Source organism: Chroicocephalus ridibundus, chromosome 9, assembly GCF_963924245.1.
Source record: "Chroicocephalus ridibundus chromosome 9, bChrRid1.1, whole genome shotgun sequence".
Taxonomy (NCBI): Eukaryota; Metazoa; Chordata; class Aves; order Charadriiformes; family Laridae; genus Chroicocephalus; species Chroicocephalus ridibundus.
The window spans coordinates 49,484,816-49,500,116 of NC_086292.1; the positions used below are offsets into that span (position 1 = coordinate 49,484,816).

The 15,301-nt window shown below is 45.5% G+C and overlaps 1 protein-coding gene across 2 annotated transcripts in view; it reads right to left on the bottom strand.

Annotated features, from left to right (window-relative positions):
- The window catches only part of UACA (uveal autoantigen with coiled-coil domains and ankyrin repeats), a 34,372-nt gene extending 22,255 nt beyond the window's left edge, over positions 1-12,117 (bottom strand). The window contains exon 1 of one of the 2 annotated variants that reach the window (XM_063346467.1): positions 11,976-12,117. In XM_063346467.1, coding sequence (XP_063202537.1) covers positions 11,976-12,032 — 57 coding nt within the window. In that variant the 5' untranslated portion in view covers positions 12,033-12,117. Of the gene's footprint in view, positions 1-699; positions 951-11,975 lie in introns of those variants that run through there. The other variant, XM_063346468.1, reaches the window with a different exon arrangement.
- Between the last annotated feature and the right edge of the window lie 3,184 nt (positions 12,118-15,301).

Genomic DNA, 15,301 nt, shown 5'->3' on the forward strand with positions numbered 1-15,301 from the left:
AACTAATGAAATTACAATCACTAGTGTTGCCCAGCTAAAGTGCAGTACCAATTTGTCAATCAATTAAAACATTTATTAGCTTAAAAGCCAAGCCAGCCTGGTTGGCATAGTGAAGTCATTGCATTGTGGTGGCATTACGTTCACAGCAAGTTATGTATATAACATTATGTTATGCAAGTTTTATTTTTAAATACCTTAGAAACGGTACATGCAGGGCATCAAGCTCTGCTCCCTCTCAATTCTTTTGCATATGACACATCTCACACCCTTAGAGGAAAGCAATCACACCTTGCACTTCTGCCACTGGGTTTGGATTGCCGAGTTCCATACTTGCAGCTTGTACCTGCTAGCACAAACTCACCTAAACCTATAGAAAACCCTTCACCAGCCATTCCTTCCTTCCATTTCATAAATCTCCTGATTAACAAGAGCATGATTTAAAAAAAAAAAATACTATCATCTTAAGTGTTATAACCAAAGGGAAAAAAATTAAGTAAATTATATCCATTTCCTATGATGTACTAAATCAAATATTGTCTCCTAAGCATTTCACATTTAAGGAAAATTCCACACAAGAAGAGTTATAAATGACAGATATAACACACATTGATTAAAAAGAAACCGTTACAAAACATTTACAAAATTCAAGCTTTTACATTTTTGCACTACTGCCATGGATATGAAATCTAAGATACCTACCGTGTCTTTTGCTGCACAAGAAAACCAACAAGTCATCATAGAAGTCGTAGCTTCTTGCTGCCAGAAGCGATCACTTTATCTCGCATCAAGTTACAAACCACTGCAGCTCACAAAGCGGCAAGCCAGAGTTCAAACAGGCTGCTTCGAGAAACGTATTCTCTCCACCGCCCTGAATTCATTTTGGTCCATCCTTCACTTAGCTGGGATCCCCAAGTATATTTTCCCTGTCTTCAGGATCATCTTCAGACTTCATAACTCTTCAAACAATAGGGGCTGCCCCTGGCCAGGGGCTGCCCAGGCGGTGAAGCCCTTGGTGGGTCCGGCCGCCCGCTCAGCCTGTCCCCAGCAGTCCCCAGGAAAACCCTCCCAGAGGTTTTGTTTCTGTTGTGACAGACTGCCAGAGTGAGTCAGACTCACAAGTAAATATTGCCCAGATCTGAAATATCTTGTAAACAATACGTAGACAGTCTCATCAGTCCAGATCTATTTTCTGATAACCCAGTACTTGATAGCCAAGCGATAGAAAGCAATAGCTATTAATACATTCTCTGCATGCTCATGCCCTGAGTAATGCATTTTAGATTTAATGTTAACTAACGAGACAAGCATGCATGAAACTCTACTATGGTGTTTTTATGTTCAGCAGACATGCAAACACTCACTTTAAAATAACAAACATGTTAGTCAAATTAACTGTCCACTGACATTAATGAAGGTCATACTTATCACCACTAATAACACAGGAGGACTGAAATACTCGCAGGAGTAATTTTTTCCCATTCCACCACACCACAAAGCCGAAACCAGACTCGCGATCAGACTTCAGACAGTTACAACTGCCGAGCAGATGGAATGCAAGATCCTATTTTGACAGAAATGTAACCGATTTTAAATTAGAAAACACACATGCCTCTGCTTTAAAAAAAATATCTCCTTTTACAGTGATGAAACCCATTCTGAATAGAAGCTGGTTTCAGCTTACTGCTGCTGCCAGTCTGTCTCCCAACATGTTAAATGAGAGGAGTCACAGAGACTGTCAAAACATTAAATAGACAGCATAATGATTAACAGCAGGGAAGCTGTAGACTCTCCTTTCACAAGTTTTAAGTTTAAATGGAGATCTCCTGAGTGCCGTATTTAGAGGAGTAGGTCAACACCACAAGCAACGCGCTGTTCTGTCTGCAGAAGAGAAACATGGTGCACAGCTGGAAAAACCACATACACACACACCCTGGAGGACACACACAAGAGACTGCAAATAACCTCATAAACGGGTCTTCTCAGGAAAGAGATTCTAGAAATCACTCACATTCATATTTGCACAAATTCACCCTTTCCCAGTAACTTCTAAACTATTCCACATCACTGGCTGCGAGCCTCAGCCCTTTGCCTTGCAGCACTAACATGTTTCTCAAAAGAGCATTCCAAGACTTTGCTGCAATTAGTGTCCACGTGACAAAGCCACTCCAAAAAAGTGCAATGACTATGTCCTCTCAAGTTATCCTCTGACCAGAACCAAGTCTGGCTCCTCAAGCTAATAATGGCATTTTTTGGAAAAAAAGTAAATACACTTCACAAGTGACAGCAACAGCAAAAAAAAAGACCCAAACCACTTAACTGACATTAGCTTGGTGAGAAACTGTGTAGGTAAGACTACGCCTTCCAGGTGAACCGTCTTTTCCAATTTATTTATCCCAAAAGTTTCACTTGTCTCCATTTTTATCTGCCTGCAGACATTCCTCATGACTCGTGAGCTGCACTCATCCTTTATGCTGAGGATCCTCCCATGACAGTCTCAACCACAAGATTCAGGATTGCTAAACCGCATTCCCTGCTCCTGCCCAGCTCAGTCCAGGCAGAGACAGCAGTGCTCAGGAAACACGGCTTTCATGGCTCCAGCAGCCTGAGCAGCTTTGGTAAACACAGCCCAGCGACAAACTCACACCAAATAAATAGTTCTCCAAGGTGGCTGTATCTCAGAGAGCTCAGAGGGTAGAAACCAATGAAGTGTACTTGGGTTGCATTCCTTCAGTGTAACCGAAGTTTGGAACTTAATTCGTATTTGGCTTTTCAGAACAAAGACCATCGTCAGATCCACCAGCAGCACAGATCTCTGGAGGTGCTAAATTGCCAAACATACCACAGACGCCTAGCTAAGGCCAATGCTGCCCATTTCTTTTAGCACAGAGCACCTGTTTTTCCTAAACTCAGCCTGCCAGGAACTCTTCCCAACTCCAGGTCTCCAAAGATAAGGGAGCATCCCATCTCCACCATCTGGCTAGGATCAAATGCAGTACTTGTTCCTATCAGCTTGTATCTGGTGTGCTCTCAGTTTAAGGGCTTTGTAGTGAGCAGATACGTTAGGCGTCTGCATGCACTCTGTACCTCCATCTGGTATTGTAACGCCTTCGGGAGAGGTGCAGAGATACACACACACACCAGCATGCTCAGAAAAAGAAACTGAACAAGCGCAGAATACTCTTCCAAAAGCTCTCCTAGCTTTCAATCAATGATTTAAACTTCCTGGGCTAGAGGGATTCTACCTACATGCTTAGTAATTCTGAATGAATTGCTCTATTAACTTACCCAGTTTTTCCTCAAGTCCAGGTAAGCTTTTAGCATCCTCAGTACCCTTTGGTAAGGGACTGTACAACTTCACTACACATTGCATGAGCAATTATCTCCTCCTGTTCCCTCTGAACCCGAAACCCTTTGTCTTATCAGACATTTAGCAGATCAGAAGTTAAGCTACTTTACCTATCTGCAGTCCTCGTCTGGTAGATATCTTTGGACCATCACATAACATTACATCCTCCTATGCTGCACGCCGCAATACTCTCAGCCAGCACTGATTCAGGCAGCAGATAAAAAAATATCACCACTATCGGTTGTTTACTAAAAAGAATATATGGCATAGTTCAGAGTCAAAGTTTATAGGAGACTCTAAAACTACAACCTTTGAAAACAAACCTGTTCATCATCCATCATTATAATTAAGTATTTAAATATGAGAGCAGCAAGAGCATTAATGACTGCCAGAAGAGGTATTTACACTCAGGGCATGTTTGGTACCCAGCCTAATTACTCTCACTGTTCCGAGCAAAGCAAGACAAGATGTTCTAGTTACTGAAGGCAGTGGAAGGGCACACCGTTGCTGGCAATGAAAGCCATGGGGTGCTATCAGCAAGGGTAGTTCTGATAGGCTACAAAAAATATATATATTTGTACACAGCTAAAAAACTGAGAAGCAATTAGCAAAGTTCATGTTTAAATTTTATTATTGTTATAGGATATATATTTATCAATAAACAAACATAGCATCATACTTAGGGAATCTGAGCTTGAAGCTACTGAGCATCTTCTCCCTCTCAACCAAAAAAAAAGAAAAGCAGGTAGAGTTCATGAAGCCATGCACAGTATCACTGCCCACCCTGCCGCCCAAGTGTCCCCACCGAGGGACTCAGAGCAAAGTGCTCCATTAGGGATCCCAAGAGATGCAAGAAGAAAAAGTAATACTGGGATTATGGGGACCCAAACAGGACAGACAAATGAAGATCCCAACCCTGAAGGCCTCTGGAGAGCAATCCGTAATACCCTTTAATCCCAGCAGCTCTTCTGCTGAGATTTTTCTCACCCCAAATATTCTCTGGAGTGAAAACCTAGTAGCCAGAAGGGAACTCACAAGACTTTTCATGCCAGCAAGAAGAGATTTCTGGTCACCAGTCTGAGCACAATCAAGGAGGTATAACTCCCATTTGAGAATGACCTTTTTTTAAAAAGGGCAATACAGGGCCAGGGACACGAGAAATACGGGTCTTAATATTGCAGTGAAAAAAATTGTGACAAGTTAACTTGTTGCTGAAATAGTATTGCTCAAGAAACTTCCACCTGAACTGGGACTCATCCAGAGTCTCTAAACACTTTTGCCTACACAGCTGCAGAACACCGACTCCATAAATAACCAGCCTATTTAAATAAAGCATGGACAATCTTTAGCAGGCATCTAACTGACTTCAGAAGTACCAGTTGTAATTCAAAGCAGCTCTTAAACCTTTCAGCCTGAAAGCTGACATAAACCTGTGAAAGTGAACACAGCTCCTCGTCACTGCTGGGTTAGGCAGATAATCCTATTAATGGAAAAAACCAAACGGGACACATCCTCCTCTAATGCCATTAGCGGGTGACATAAGCACATAACATACTGAGAGCAAAGAGCTCTGGTACAACACTGCCATCACCACTTACAGCAAGCGCTCACAAATATATGAATGGTCCTAAATAATTATCTAGACAAAAACCACTAACATAATACTTTTATGGAAACAGTTATAAAACTAACACTGCAGTTTCTGAAGTCTGAGAAGACAATCAGATGAATCAATTCTTGTCAAAGAAGAGACTAAGAATTATTAATTTTAGGCCCATCTTTGTCACAAGATATTAATCTTTTTCAGTTTAGGTCTCAGGCAGTTTTCCCACAGAGAAAGGCAGACACTCACTGACAAAGGAGAGTTACTTGAAAAACATACATGCGTCACGTAAGCCACGCACAGGTGAGAAGGGAGGCTTGGCACATCTATAAACCCGTGCATTTAGTTTTCCTGCTCGTTCTACAGAGGTCAGAGTACATTTGTGATCATAACTAACATCTGAACAGACACGCCCTGCGATTTTATATGGCACAAAACGACAGTTGCTTTTGAAGTAGTTTGATTTATTTAAAGACTGCATAGACTGACAAAATGAAAGACTAGGTTAGACTATTTAAACTATTTTTAAAGATACGCACCAGGTGTATTTTCCCCCTACAGTACAGGCACAAATCAGCTAATACCCACCTACCTTGTGGACTTTGGCTTGCCTGCAGTTGCCTAGAAAATTGCAGATACAACACTTCCGAAAGTGTTAGCTCAAGTGCGGGGGAAAATGGCATCTATATTTTATAAGCCTATCTTGATTATCAGGATATGTCTGTATTCACATACAAATGTTCTAGAGTAAGATGTACTGCTCAGGCTACGTAAGGGAAAAACAGACACAGCTCGAACACAGGGCTCTTGCTGCATGTGGGAACCTGCTGGCTGAAACTTGTCATGTTACCACCTTATTTACTGCAATTTCTCCATCTACAGAAAAGCCATCGGATGCCACAGAGTGGGCAAGGCTTAGTCTAAACAGAGATCAAAAATAACAGCCTTCCTAGGACCACTCTGGTTTTGCACTGCTCTCAAAATGCTCCTGTCAAGAATTCATAACAACAGTTATGCTGTCGCATGGCTTGTTTATATGCAACTGCATCCTGTAATTAATATAGGTAATATTCTCCTAACAAACACGTTAAAGCAAAACAAACAGTAACCATCTAAAGCCTCAACATAAACATTCCTGATCTTACCCTATTCTTAAGGCATTTTCCTTCCTACTACAAGTTAGCACATCCCATCAAGATCAAATTATTAAGTATCGAGAAAGTATTCAAATCTAGTTCTAGCTAACTATGTGACATGTCAAATAGTCCTCTCAAAACCATCATGAGGGCTCTAATCTGTGTCAAACTACATTTCCACCTGCAAGGAGGGACGTGTACCTAACAGTATAGCCAGTTTCTTTTCGGCTTGGCTGGAGTAGGGGGGAAAAAAAACCACCAGCATAACCACAACGGCACACAAAATACAGTGAAAGTGTCAAAGAACTGTGTCCAGCTCCTGAAGGATGCAAAGCCACCTAAAAAAATAAAAAATCAATTTTGTTTTTAAACACAACTTCCTCATGTTTCATTGCTAACATACCACTCAAGTGCACTTTATTGATAAAACATCCTCAAATTCTCAGTCCTGAGATACAGACCAACTTGGACACCAATAAAAGTGATGAGAACTAATTATGCACTCTGGAAACATACCAGTGTTTTTGCAGCTGCATTTTACAACAGTCTGATAAGTTAATTTTATGGGAACCGGGGCTGGACTTACACACATCAAAGAACATAACACCCTTTTACAGTAAGGAGAGCAACACAGCTTTCACCACAGACATAATGGGAGACGGGGAGCCCTGGAAGCCTGGGTCCTGCTGCAGCCCGGCTTCGCCCCCACAGGTGCCCAGGAGAAAGTATTTCCCCTTTAAATGGGGAGAAAGCAGCAGGAAGGTCAGAGTCCAGCTGCCTTTGCCTGCCGTTAAAAGCAGCATTATCACACTGCCTTCCTCCGACTCCAGGCAAACCATTAGCTTGAAATTACAGAGCTCTCAGGCAAGGACCGATTGATTTGTGTAATTCTATTTATTAATAACAAAGCATCAGAAAAATATTAGGGGGTGATGAAACACCATATGACTATTACATTCATCATGCAGGGAAGCAGCCTCAAGCACACATGCATGGAGAAGGGAATTCAGTGTTACAGTCCGACTCGACCCTGTTCGGTTTCCATTAAGTAATGAAAATATGGAGACATCAGTCTCTCAGATGTTTAAGCATTTGCTTGCTGATAAATATTAATATTTAAATGACTGGCAAAGTACTACATAAGTTGTATCTGAACAAAAGTTCAGAAAAAACTTAAAACGGATAACCAAACAGCCTTATCTGCATAATTATGCCTGCAAATCAGCTAGGATATTTAACTTGCACACAGGCACTCACTGCACTTCCAATTTTTAAAATATTTTTAATTGCTACATTCCAAAATGATAAAGCATTGATAAGCACTCCTTTTTAAGGAGCCTGAAAATTACAATGCACCTGTAAATAGGCTGCACCACAAAGCTTTTGCTGAACCACAAATTGCCCGTCTTGACTAACCTCCTGTTTCTTCAACATCAACCACAAACATCACACAAACAAGCACCCAATTCTATTTAGCTAAATGCAAATGAATCACAAAGGGTTTGGTGTTTTGTTTTGGTTTTTTTTCCCCAAGGAACACGCACATTAGCACGAGCTTTAATAAAGCTTCCTGGAACACAAACATACTCTAAAGAACAACCACAGCCAGTCTAGGACTTGGCATTTGAATATTATAGTGTTGCTGATTCTTGGCTGCGTTGCCTGAAGATGGCATTGTAAAGTCACCTGAGGTTGCCCACAGCAGACAGGAGGGAGGTAGGGGAGAGGGAAGAGTATCTTTGCTCTGGTCAACAGCAGCAACACTGGAAAAGTTCTGCTGATAGGTCATAGCATTGTGATCAGCGTGGCTGACAAAAAATGTTTTGTCTTTGCAGAGCAGAGTCGCAACTAAATGGCCATGAAAATCGTGTTCGTTGACACCAGCAACGAAAGTTTTTTCTTTTGTTTCATAAGTTCAACGCACAAGTGACCTTGAATCTTCGGTTAAAACTAGGTTAAAAAACATCCATCTTTTACTTCATTCCTTCAGTTACTAATGTACATTCTACAGCACACTGCTGCTACAAGTCATTTTAAACAAAGTTATTCTGCTGTACACACAAATTCAGACAAACAGTATTCTTCCATTCCTTTAATAAAAGCAGTCAAATCTGAACGAGAGGTGGTACCTCCCCTCCCTGCTGCTGACAGGGCAGTAGCAGTTGTTTAATTGTGTATTGGGTCAACCCACAGAGTTCCACTCCTTACACAGAGGAACAGTCATCCATTTAACAGAATTGGGCAGTCTCCACAGGAAAAAGCGTTAACACAACCTTAAACAAGTTCAGCTGTCACTAACTACACAACTTGTTCAGATATTAATTTAATAATCACAGATCATCATACCAGAGCAAGTGCTCAGATGTCTACCTTTGTGTCTTGCACAATGATTTCCGCTAATTATAGATGATGTGCAGTTTCTCCTAATTAAAAAAAATAAAATAAATCCAACATCATTTTTCCCCAGAGGAGAAAGGATTGACAGAAGTTTTCACATGGCTTTACATCTGCTCATTCTCATTACTGGCAGGTGCTCCAGGCAGTGCTGCTAATTTCTGAAGCGTGTGTATCTCACCCCAGCTCTGTCTTTGATGTAGTATCTTAGGATGCAAACAACTCAAGAGATGCAGACCCACCACTGCTCAGTGATAACAGCTTCAGCTGTGCTCCAGCGCTGCCAAGAACCCTGTGTTTCACAGGAAGCAGCTATCCTCTGGCAAGCAGTCCAGAAGCACCCTTCCCGGAATTCCAGACCTCTTCACAAAGGACAGAAAGGTTAAAAGCCCCACATTAATAAAATAACACGCCTCAAATTTAACGGAACACCTCCACAGCTATTTCCCAAGTGTTAAAGAAGTAGGCAACCTTCCCCCCCTCAGAGGCCAACAGTTAGAATCTCATCGGTGAAAGTCGATTAGCAAAGGCTTAAAATAAAAATAACTTTGCAGAACAATAAATCAATCTTTCCCCAATCATCTTCTCAAGAAAAACCAACCAGTGAGCACTTCATATTTGCTTCTTGTACACAGAGCTACGGACAGAATTTCTAACTTTACTGGAAGAACACACTTTCTAAACACAAACTAGGTCACAAACACGCATTTAAAGTATCAGCATGTATTTTGGAATCTCAGAAATACTAGCAGTGCACGCTGCTGTGGTCACCCCAATATGAATGACTACATTAATTAAAATCTATCTTGTAAATGTTGGTGGATGGGGCATCATCTCTGACTGAAAGTGAGGACCATGCCCCCAAGGCTTTCTGCTCCACAGAATCTGGTGTTAAAGTTTCCAGCCTACACTACAGCAAATGACAAGCATTTGTCTCACTATTCAGAGCACTGAAGTTACTGAACAGGCTGCTCAGATTATTTTCCAAGCACCATCAGCCAGCTGGAGTTGGCAAAACCAGATAACTCCATTTTCAAACACAGCATTCTAGATAATTGCAGAATTGGTAATAACAATTGTTTTTACTTTCTGCTGCCTTTCATGGCTTCCCTCCATTGTGAGACAGGTAATAAAGCAATTTCCAAAAGGTCACCATCAGAAGACAGAGGGCATGTAACTATTACCTTAACCTGAAGGAAAATTTTCAGAAGCATGAAGGGATTAGGTTTCTCTCCACCCCCCAGGAAATAGCACTGGGTGGGGACAGGAGAGAGGGATGAAGTTTCTCAAACAGGCAACTCTTTTACACTCGTTTCAACCAGGATCTATAAAGTTCACGCTGGCAGGATTCCCACCCACTTCCCCTCAGAAACAGAGGCCTGGCTTTACCCAGTCATCCCCCACTTCGGCCTCACTATTAACACCCACCCATGCGGATGCATTTTTTTTCCCCATATAGAAGATAAGTTGGTGTTTGATTAGCCAGTGGAGTGATGATGTAACCAAAATACGTAATAAACAGAGGAAATAAGAACATGATGGGTACAAAACCCAGTTTGTAAGGGATCTCAGTGAAAGTGATTTCCCTTCTTGTTTTTTAGAATAACCTCATCTCTGAAAAGTATTAAGAATGCTCAAACCTACTTTGAAAGAAAGGCTTGTTGAGCCTCCACCTATGGAAGTAAAAAATCTCCATCTCCATTCAGAAACAAATACAGGCACTATAAGTGTTTGTTGAAATTTAATTATTGTAGGCTTATTTTAAAATAACAAGCAGTCTAAAGTATAGGACAATTAATGAATAACATAAACGGATGCCAGCCTACACATGACAAATTATCATAACAGACATCTGAATCACTTCTTTGCACAGTGAAATGTTCAGCGCGGTGATGCACTTGCACACTGAGCTGTCATTTTGTCAGATGAGTTCAGTCAGCAGTTTACAAGCCTGAATATCTACATATCTTTCAAATGAGCTATTATTTTCAAGTAATAGCTTCAGATCCAAGACAAATGTGCAGGAGTATTTTGAAGATAGTTAATACCTTAAAAGACAACTGATAAAAGTCAGAGTACCGTATTAACCTGCCCTTTTCCGCTATTTCACGTAGCCAGTGGCAAGTTTAGCAAATCAGCACACAAGACAGCAAGCAGCTTAGGAGTGCAACTTCCACAGCAGACACCCAAGGAAGCATTTACTGAATGGTCACGATTAAAAATGATTTACCACACAAAGTAATTCCCCAATATAGCTTTCTTCAGTCACAAAGGCCTCTCTCATGAAAAGTCATCTGCAGAGATGAATGAAGTAAAAATGAAACCAAATAAAGTCATTTAAAGCCAGCTAACACTAGCCTAGATCTTGGAAGCTGCAGAGAAGGAGACACAGACAAATTGCACCATCACAAAGGTACCTCATTTCCAGAGGTTGCAACTCCCCCAGGCCCAGTATTCCCAGACTGGATGATCAGAAATCACAACTGTGTAAAGTCACTAGCCACTTTGAAAGCTTTTTGTCCACTTTCTACACAAATCCTCCTTCTGTGCACTGGGATAAGTGCTCCAATTTTGACACAGGAATTGCTAATATTGAACAAGCTACTGACAATGCCATGCACGCATATCTCAGCAAGCCCCAGGGCAGGTTGCCAGTCGGAGCTCAACACCAGCTCACAAGGCTCTTACGGGAAAAAAAAAAAAAAAAAGCCCGTTAATTTCTGCTGAAGCCAGAAAGCAAAACTGAATGCAGAGGTAATGTGTTTGCAGGCTTGTCTTCTGAGCTGCAGGTCACCTAGGGGAGGCTGAACAGGGGGCTGGGTGCCGCGTGTAGTGCATGTTCTCATCCCACTCGGAGATGCCCTCTCTGCCGTGCCTGCTCCCCGGGGCGCACCGCCTGCCCTGGCACTCCAACCCCGAGGGAGCCCCACTCCTCCAGCAGCCCCCAGTGCCAGGGTGCTGCCGCCCCATAGCTGCCCGACGGCTGCCCCACAGAGCTCGCTCCCCACAGATGCCAGAGGCTCTCCTCCCCCAAGGCTACCCCAGCTCTTCCATGCTCTCTGTCCCCCGGCAAAGCCTCAGCTCCCCAGGGAGCCGGAGCTCCCCGTGCTCTGTCCCCCCGGAACGCCCAGCTGCCCGGCCCCTTCTGCTCCTCTCACCCCAGCTCCCGGACACCCCACAGACTCACAGCCCTCCTGCCCCATCCACCCCCCGGAGGCCTCAGACCCCACCTCAGCTCCCCCAGCCTTATCCCCCAGCAGAGCCCACCCTCCACCCCAGCCCACCCCCTCCACGGGGCTGCACGCCCACCGCCCGCCCGCAGCGCTCAGCCCCACCGCTCCATCCCAGGTAACTCCGGGGGGCTCAGCTCCCACAGCGCAGCAGCCCCCAGACCCGCCTGCCCTCACAGGAGCCCCCGGGCCCTCGGCCCGCCAGCGCAGGCCCCCGCCCCCGGGAGGGAGCCTCTGTCCCCTATCCCAGCCCTGCCGGCACCCACCGCGCTGCCCCCGATGACCGCTTCGTGCTTCTTCAGGCGGGACTTGAGGCTCTTCATGGCGCGGCCCCGGGCGGGCGGGCGCGGTACCGGCCCCGCGACGCGCACCCGCCGCCGCCACGGCCGGGACGGGCTGGCCCCCGCCCGCCGCAGCACCCCTAGCCCGCCGCCCCGCCCACCCCAGGAGTCCCAGCCAATAGCCGTCCGCCCGCGAGGGCGCCGTGGCCAATCACCAGGCGCGACGGGGGGAGGGACTTCCTCGTTTTAAAGGCCGCCTGAGGTGGGTGTGGGTGGCAGCGGCGTGACGGGCGTGGGGTCTTACCCCGTGCGGAGCCGCCCGCCCGCCAGGGGGCGCGCCGCGGGCGGGGCAGAGGCACGCGGCAGGCGCTGCGCCGCTCTGGCGCCAGGGCAGCCCCTCAGGGGCACCACGGAGAGGGCGGTCGGGCCTTGCGCCGCTGAGGGTCCGGGGACCCGGGCAGGGCCGCCCCGCTGTGCGGGCCTGTCCCCTGGGAAGACACCGCCGCCATCCCTCCAGGCTTGCCGGGCTGGGGAAAGAGGACAGAGCTCCCGGGCCTGGTGGTGGGAGGGAGAGGGTAGGAGCCTGGCGTGTGCTTGCCAGGAGTGGAAAAAGCAAACCGATTGCTGGCCTTGCAAACAGCCTTCCTCTTAATAAAGGAGACGTTTATTCACAAGAGATCTTACAAGCCGAGCAGAGGCAGCATTTAAAACAATGTAATTAACTCCCTGCTTCTGCGTAAGGAATGTCTGAGGGTAGCAGTTTGCTTGTTTTGGTCCCAGCTTTGTTCAGCCCAAAGTCTATTTAACATCTCCTTTTCATCACATTACTCACAGCCCTGTCACACACAATGGCACAGCACTGGGAACTTTAAGGTCATGCACGGTTTTGAGACTGTTTAATTACAACCCGTGGGTTGTGTTTAAACTCTAAAACCTTGGTTATTACAGCTGGGTTGGAGCTAATCAATGTATCTCTCTAATGTAAGCAGAGCTCAAGGTAAATGTCACTGCTTTTTAATCAATTCAGGCAAACCATGTATTCAAACACTTAGGTTTCTCTATAGGTGGCCTGTTTAGAGGCAAAGATACCTGGTGTCTTTGAATATACACTGTCATTTTGTGCATTTCAGTGTCGCTGAGAAGTACCAGCGTGCTCCAAAATGAAAACCTTCCCCAGAGGAGTCTAACCCCCAGCCTAACCTCATCTAAAAGGGATTAAGTCAGATCTGAACCCTTTGCAGAAACGACGTTCGTGCTTTGAATGCCATTTAATGGTTTCAGGGTTCTCCTCTCTCGCTTTCAGGCACTCTCTCTCCTTTCAGGAGCCACCTCCTTTCCCTCTGGATGTCTCCATGCTTTTAAGGCACTGACAGAAACTCCGAGACCGGCTTCTCCTCAGAACAGAAATAAAACACCTCTCGACACCTCTGTCATTCAGCCAGCACCTCTCCGGCTCTCACACGCCTGTGAGTCCCCCTTGAACCCTGGTTCCCACCACGTCAGCCTGATATTGCCATGCTGTCACCGCTGGCGCAGGTAACCTGACCCTGCCTGGCACAAATCAGAGTGACGTGGTAGGTAAAATGACAGCAGCAGCTGGAAGCTGGTGAAATCAGGATTCCCTGGTTATTTCCTACCCGTGGCAATACAAGCAGTGGTTTCCTTTCGTTAGCCGAAGGTACAGAATTGAAAAAGCAAATTCCTAGAGCGCACCCAAGCCACAGCGCCTCAAAAGGGTGTTTGCGTAAGGATCTGCACGAACATGAGCCAGCACTGTTCATGTCCACTCACGAATCCAAGCGCAAAGCTGAGCCCCAGCACAAGTCTAACCTGGGGCGGGCAAACTGGTTTGAGGTGTTCAAATCAGAACCATTGTCTGCCGAATTGTCGCAGAAAATAGTTGGTTCATTAAAAATAAGGTTTTACTACCAAAAGTTTCAGCTTTACAAGCTATTATCTGACTTTCAGGACCAAGCCAACAGAAGTAGCTTTCTCCTCCTTCCACCAAGTTTATGCTGTTGAAAGGAAGCTCCTTCTGAGCCACCCCAGTACAAGGGAAAGCAGAATTTTAAAAATAACTCCTTGCTATCATGTCAGTGCTGAGAAGCTGCACATAGCAGTTCCAAGTGCTCAACCAACTCCAGAGCCATTCCCTGTCCCCAGATAGTCACACGCGACGTGCGTTTGCACCGACCAGCTGGGTCTCTGCTCTCCTGAAGGCTCATCAGCCGCTGTGGTAAGAGGACAGCATCTGCCTCGTGAACCAGCTTCCTCCTGCTGGAGTCGATCCTGGGTGAAGCTTGTCCCAGTCACACCATGGTTCTCACTAGACAGTTCTCTGCAGGGTAAAGTGATCAGCCGGAGCAGAGCCTTCCCCTTTTTTCACCCCTGTCAAAGCAGGAAGCTCCCTATCTGAACAGCATCTCTCATCCCTCGCGATGCATGTGTCAGCACAAGAACAAGATGTTTCACGTTAAATTACTAGGGACTGACTCATATGTTTGACTGGCATCCAGGCCGTACAGACTCAGGAGGGAACCCAGCTAATCTTACGGCCTCGACAGCACATATTGCAGCTCTCACCTTTAACTCACCAGCCCAAGCCGGGCCATAGCAGTGCAGTCTGGAGAGATGTCCACGCTCTGGCCCTTCCCCTGACCACGGCGCCAGAACTATTCCCTGATTTTGGACACATCTACTACAGTCTTTTTCTCCGGACTTCTCACTTTGCTCTCCAAATTAATTCAAGCTGCTGCTGCTAATATTCTTGGTGTGTAGTTCCCACTACATCACCCCTCTCCACATCCCCTCCCCTCTCTGCCTGTTAGCTGGATACACCCTCGTTTGTTCCGCAGTACTCTCTCACCATCACTCTATTACTGGTTCTTGGCTTCCATCGCCTCATTCCCTGCTTCTCTGGCTAGACTTTTTCCCAGCTCTCTTGTAAGTGAGACGAGCCAATAGAAGCCAATCTGCTTGGCTTGTATTTGCTTCGCGTGGGCACAAACAGTAAAGCACAACCTGAGGGTGGTTAGATAAGGTCACTTCACTGCTGACAAACAGAGAGGCCAAATGGAAATTTGCAGCTCTTGCTGGAGATTTGTTCCGCTGTCTCACCAACTCCACATGTTTATTTCTCTGGGTCTTTATCCTTCAAACCACAGGTTTCTTTGGAGCAATGGCTGACACGGGCTGTACGTCTCCTTGCACACTGACGTCGGGTTTGGTGGATGCCCATTAGGTGCTCATCCATCAGCAACACTGTCCTCACGCCCCGCTGCCATGGGTGGCCAGCCATGGGGACTGGCAGA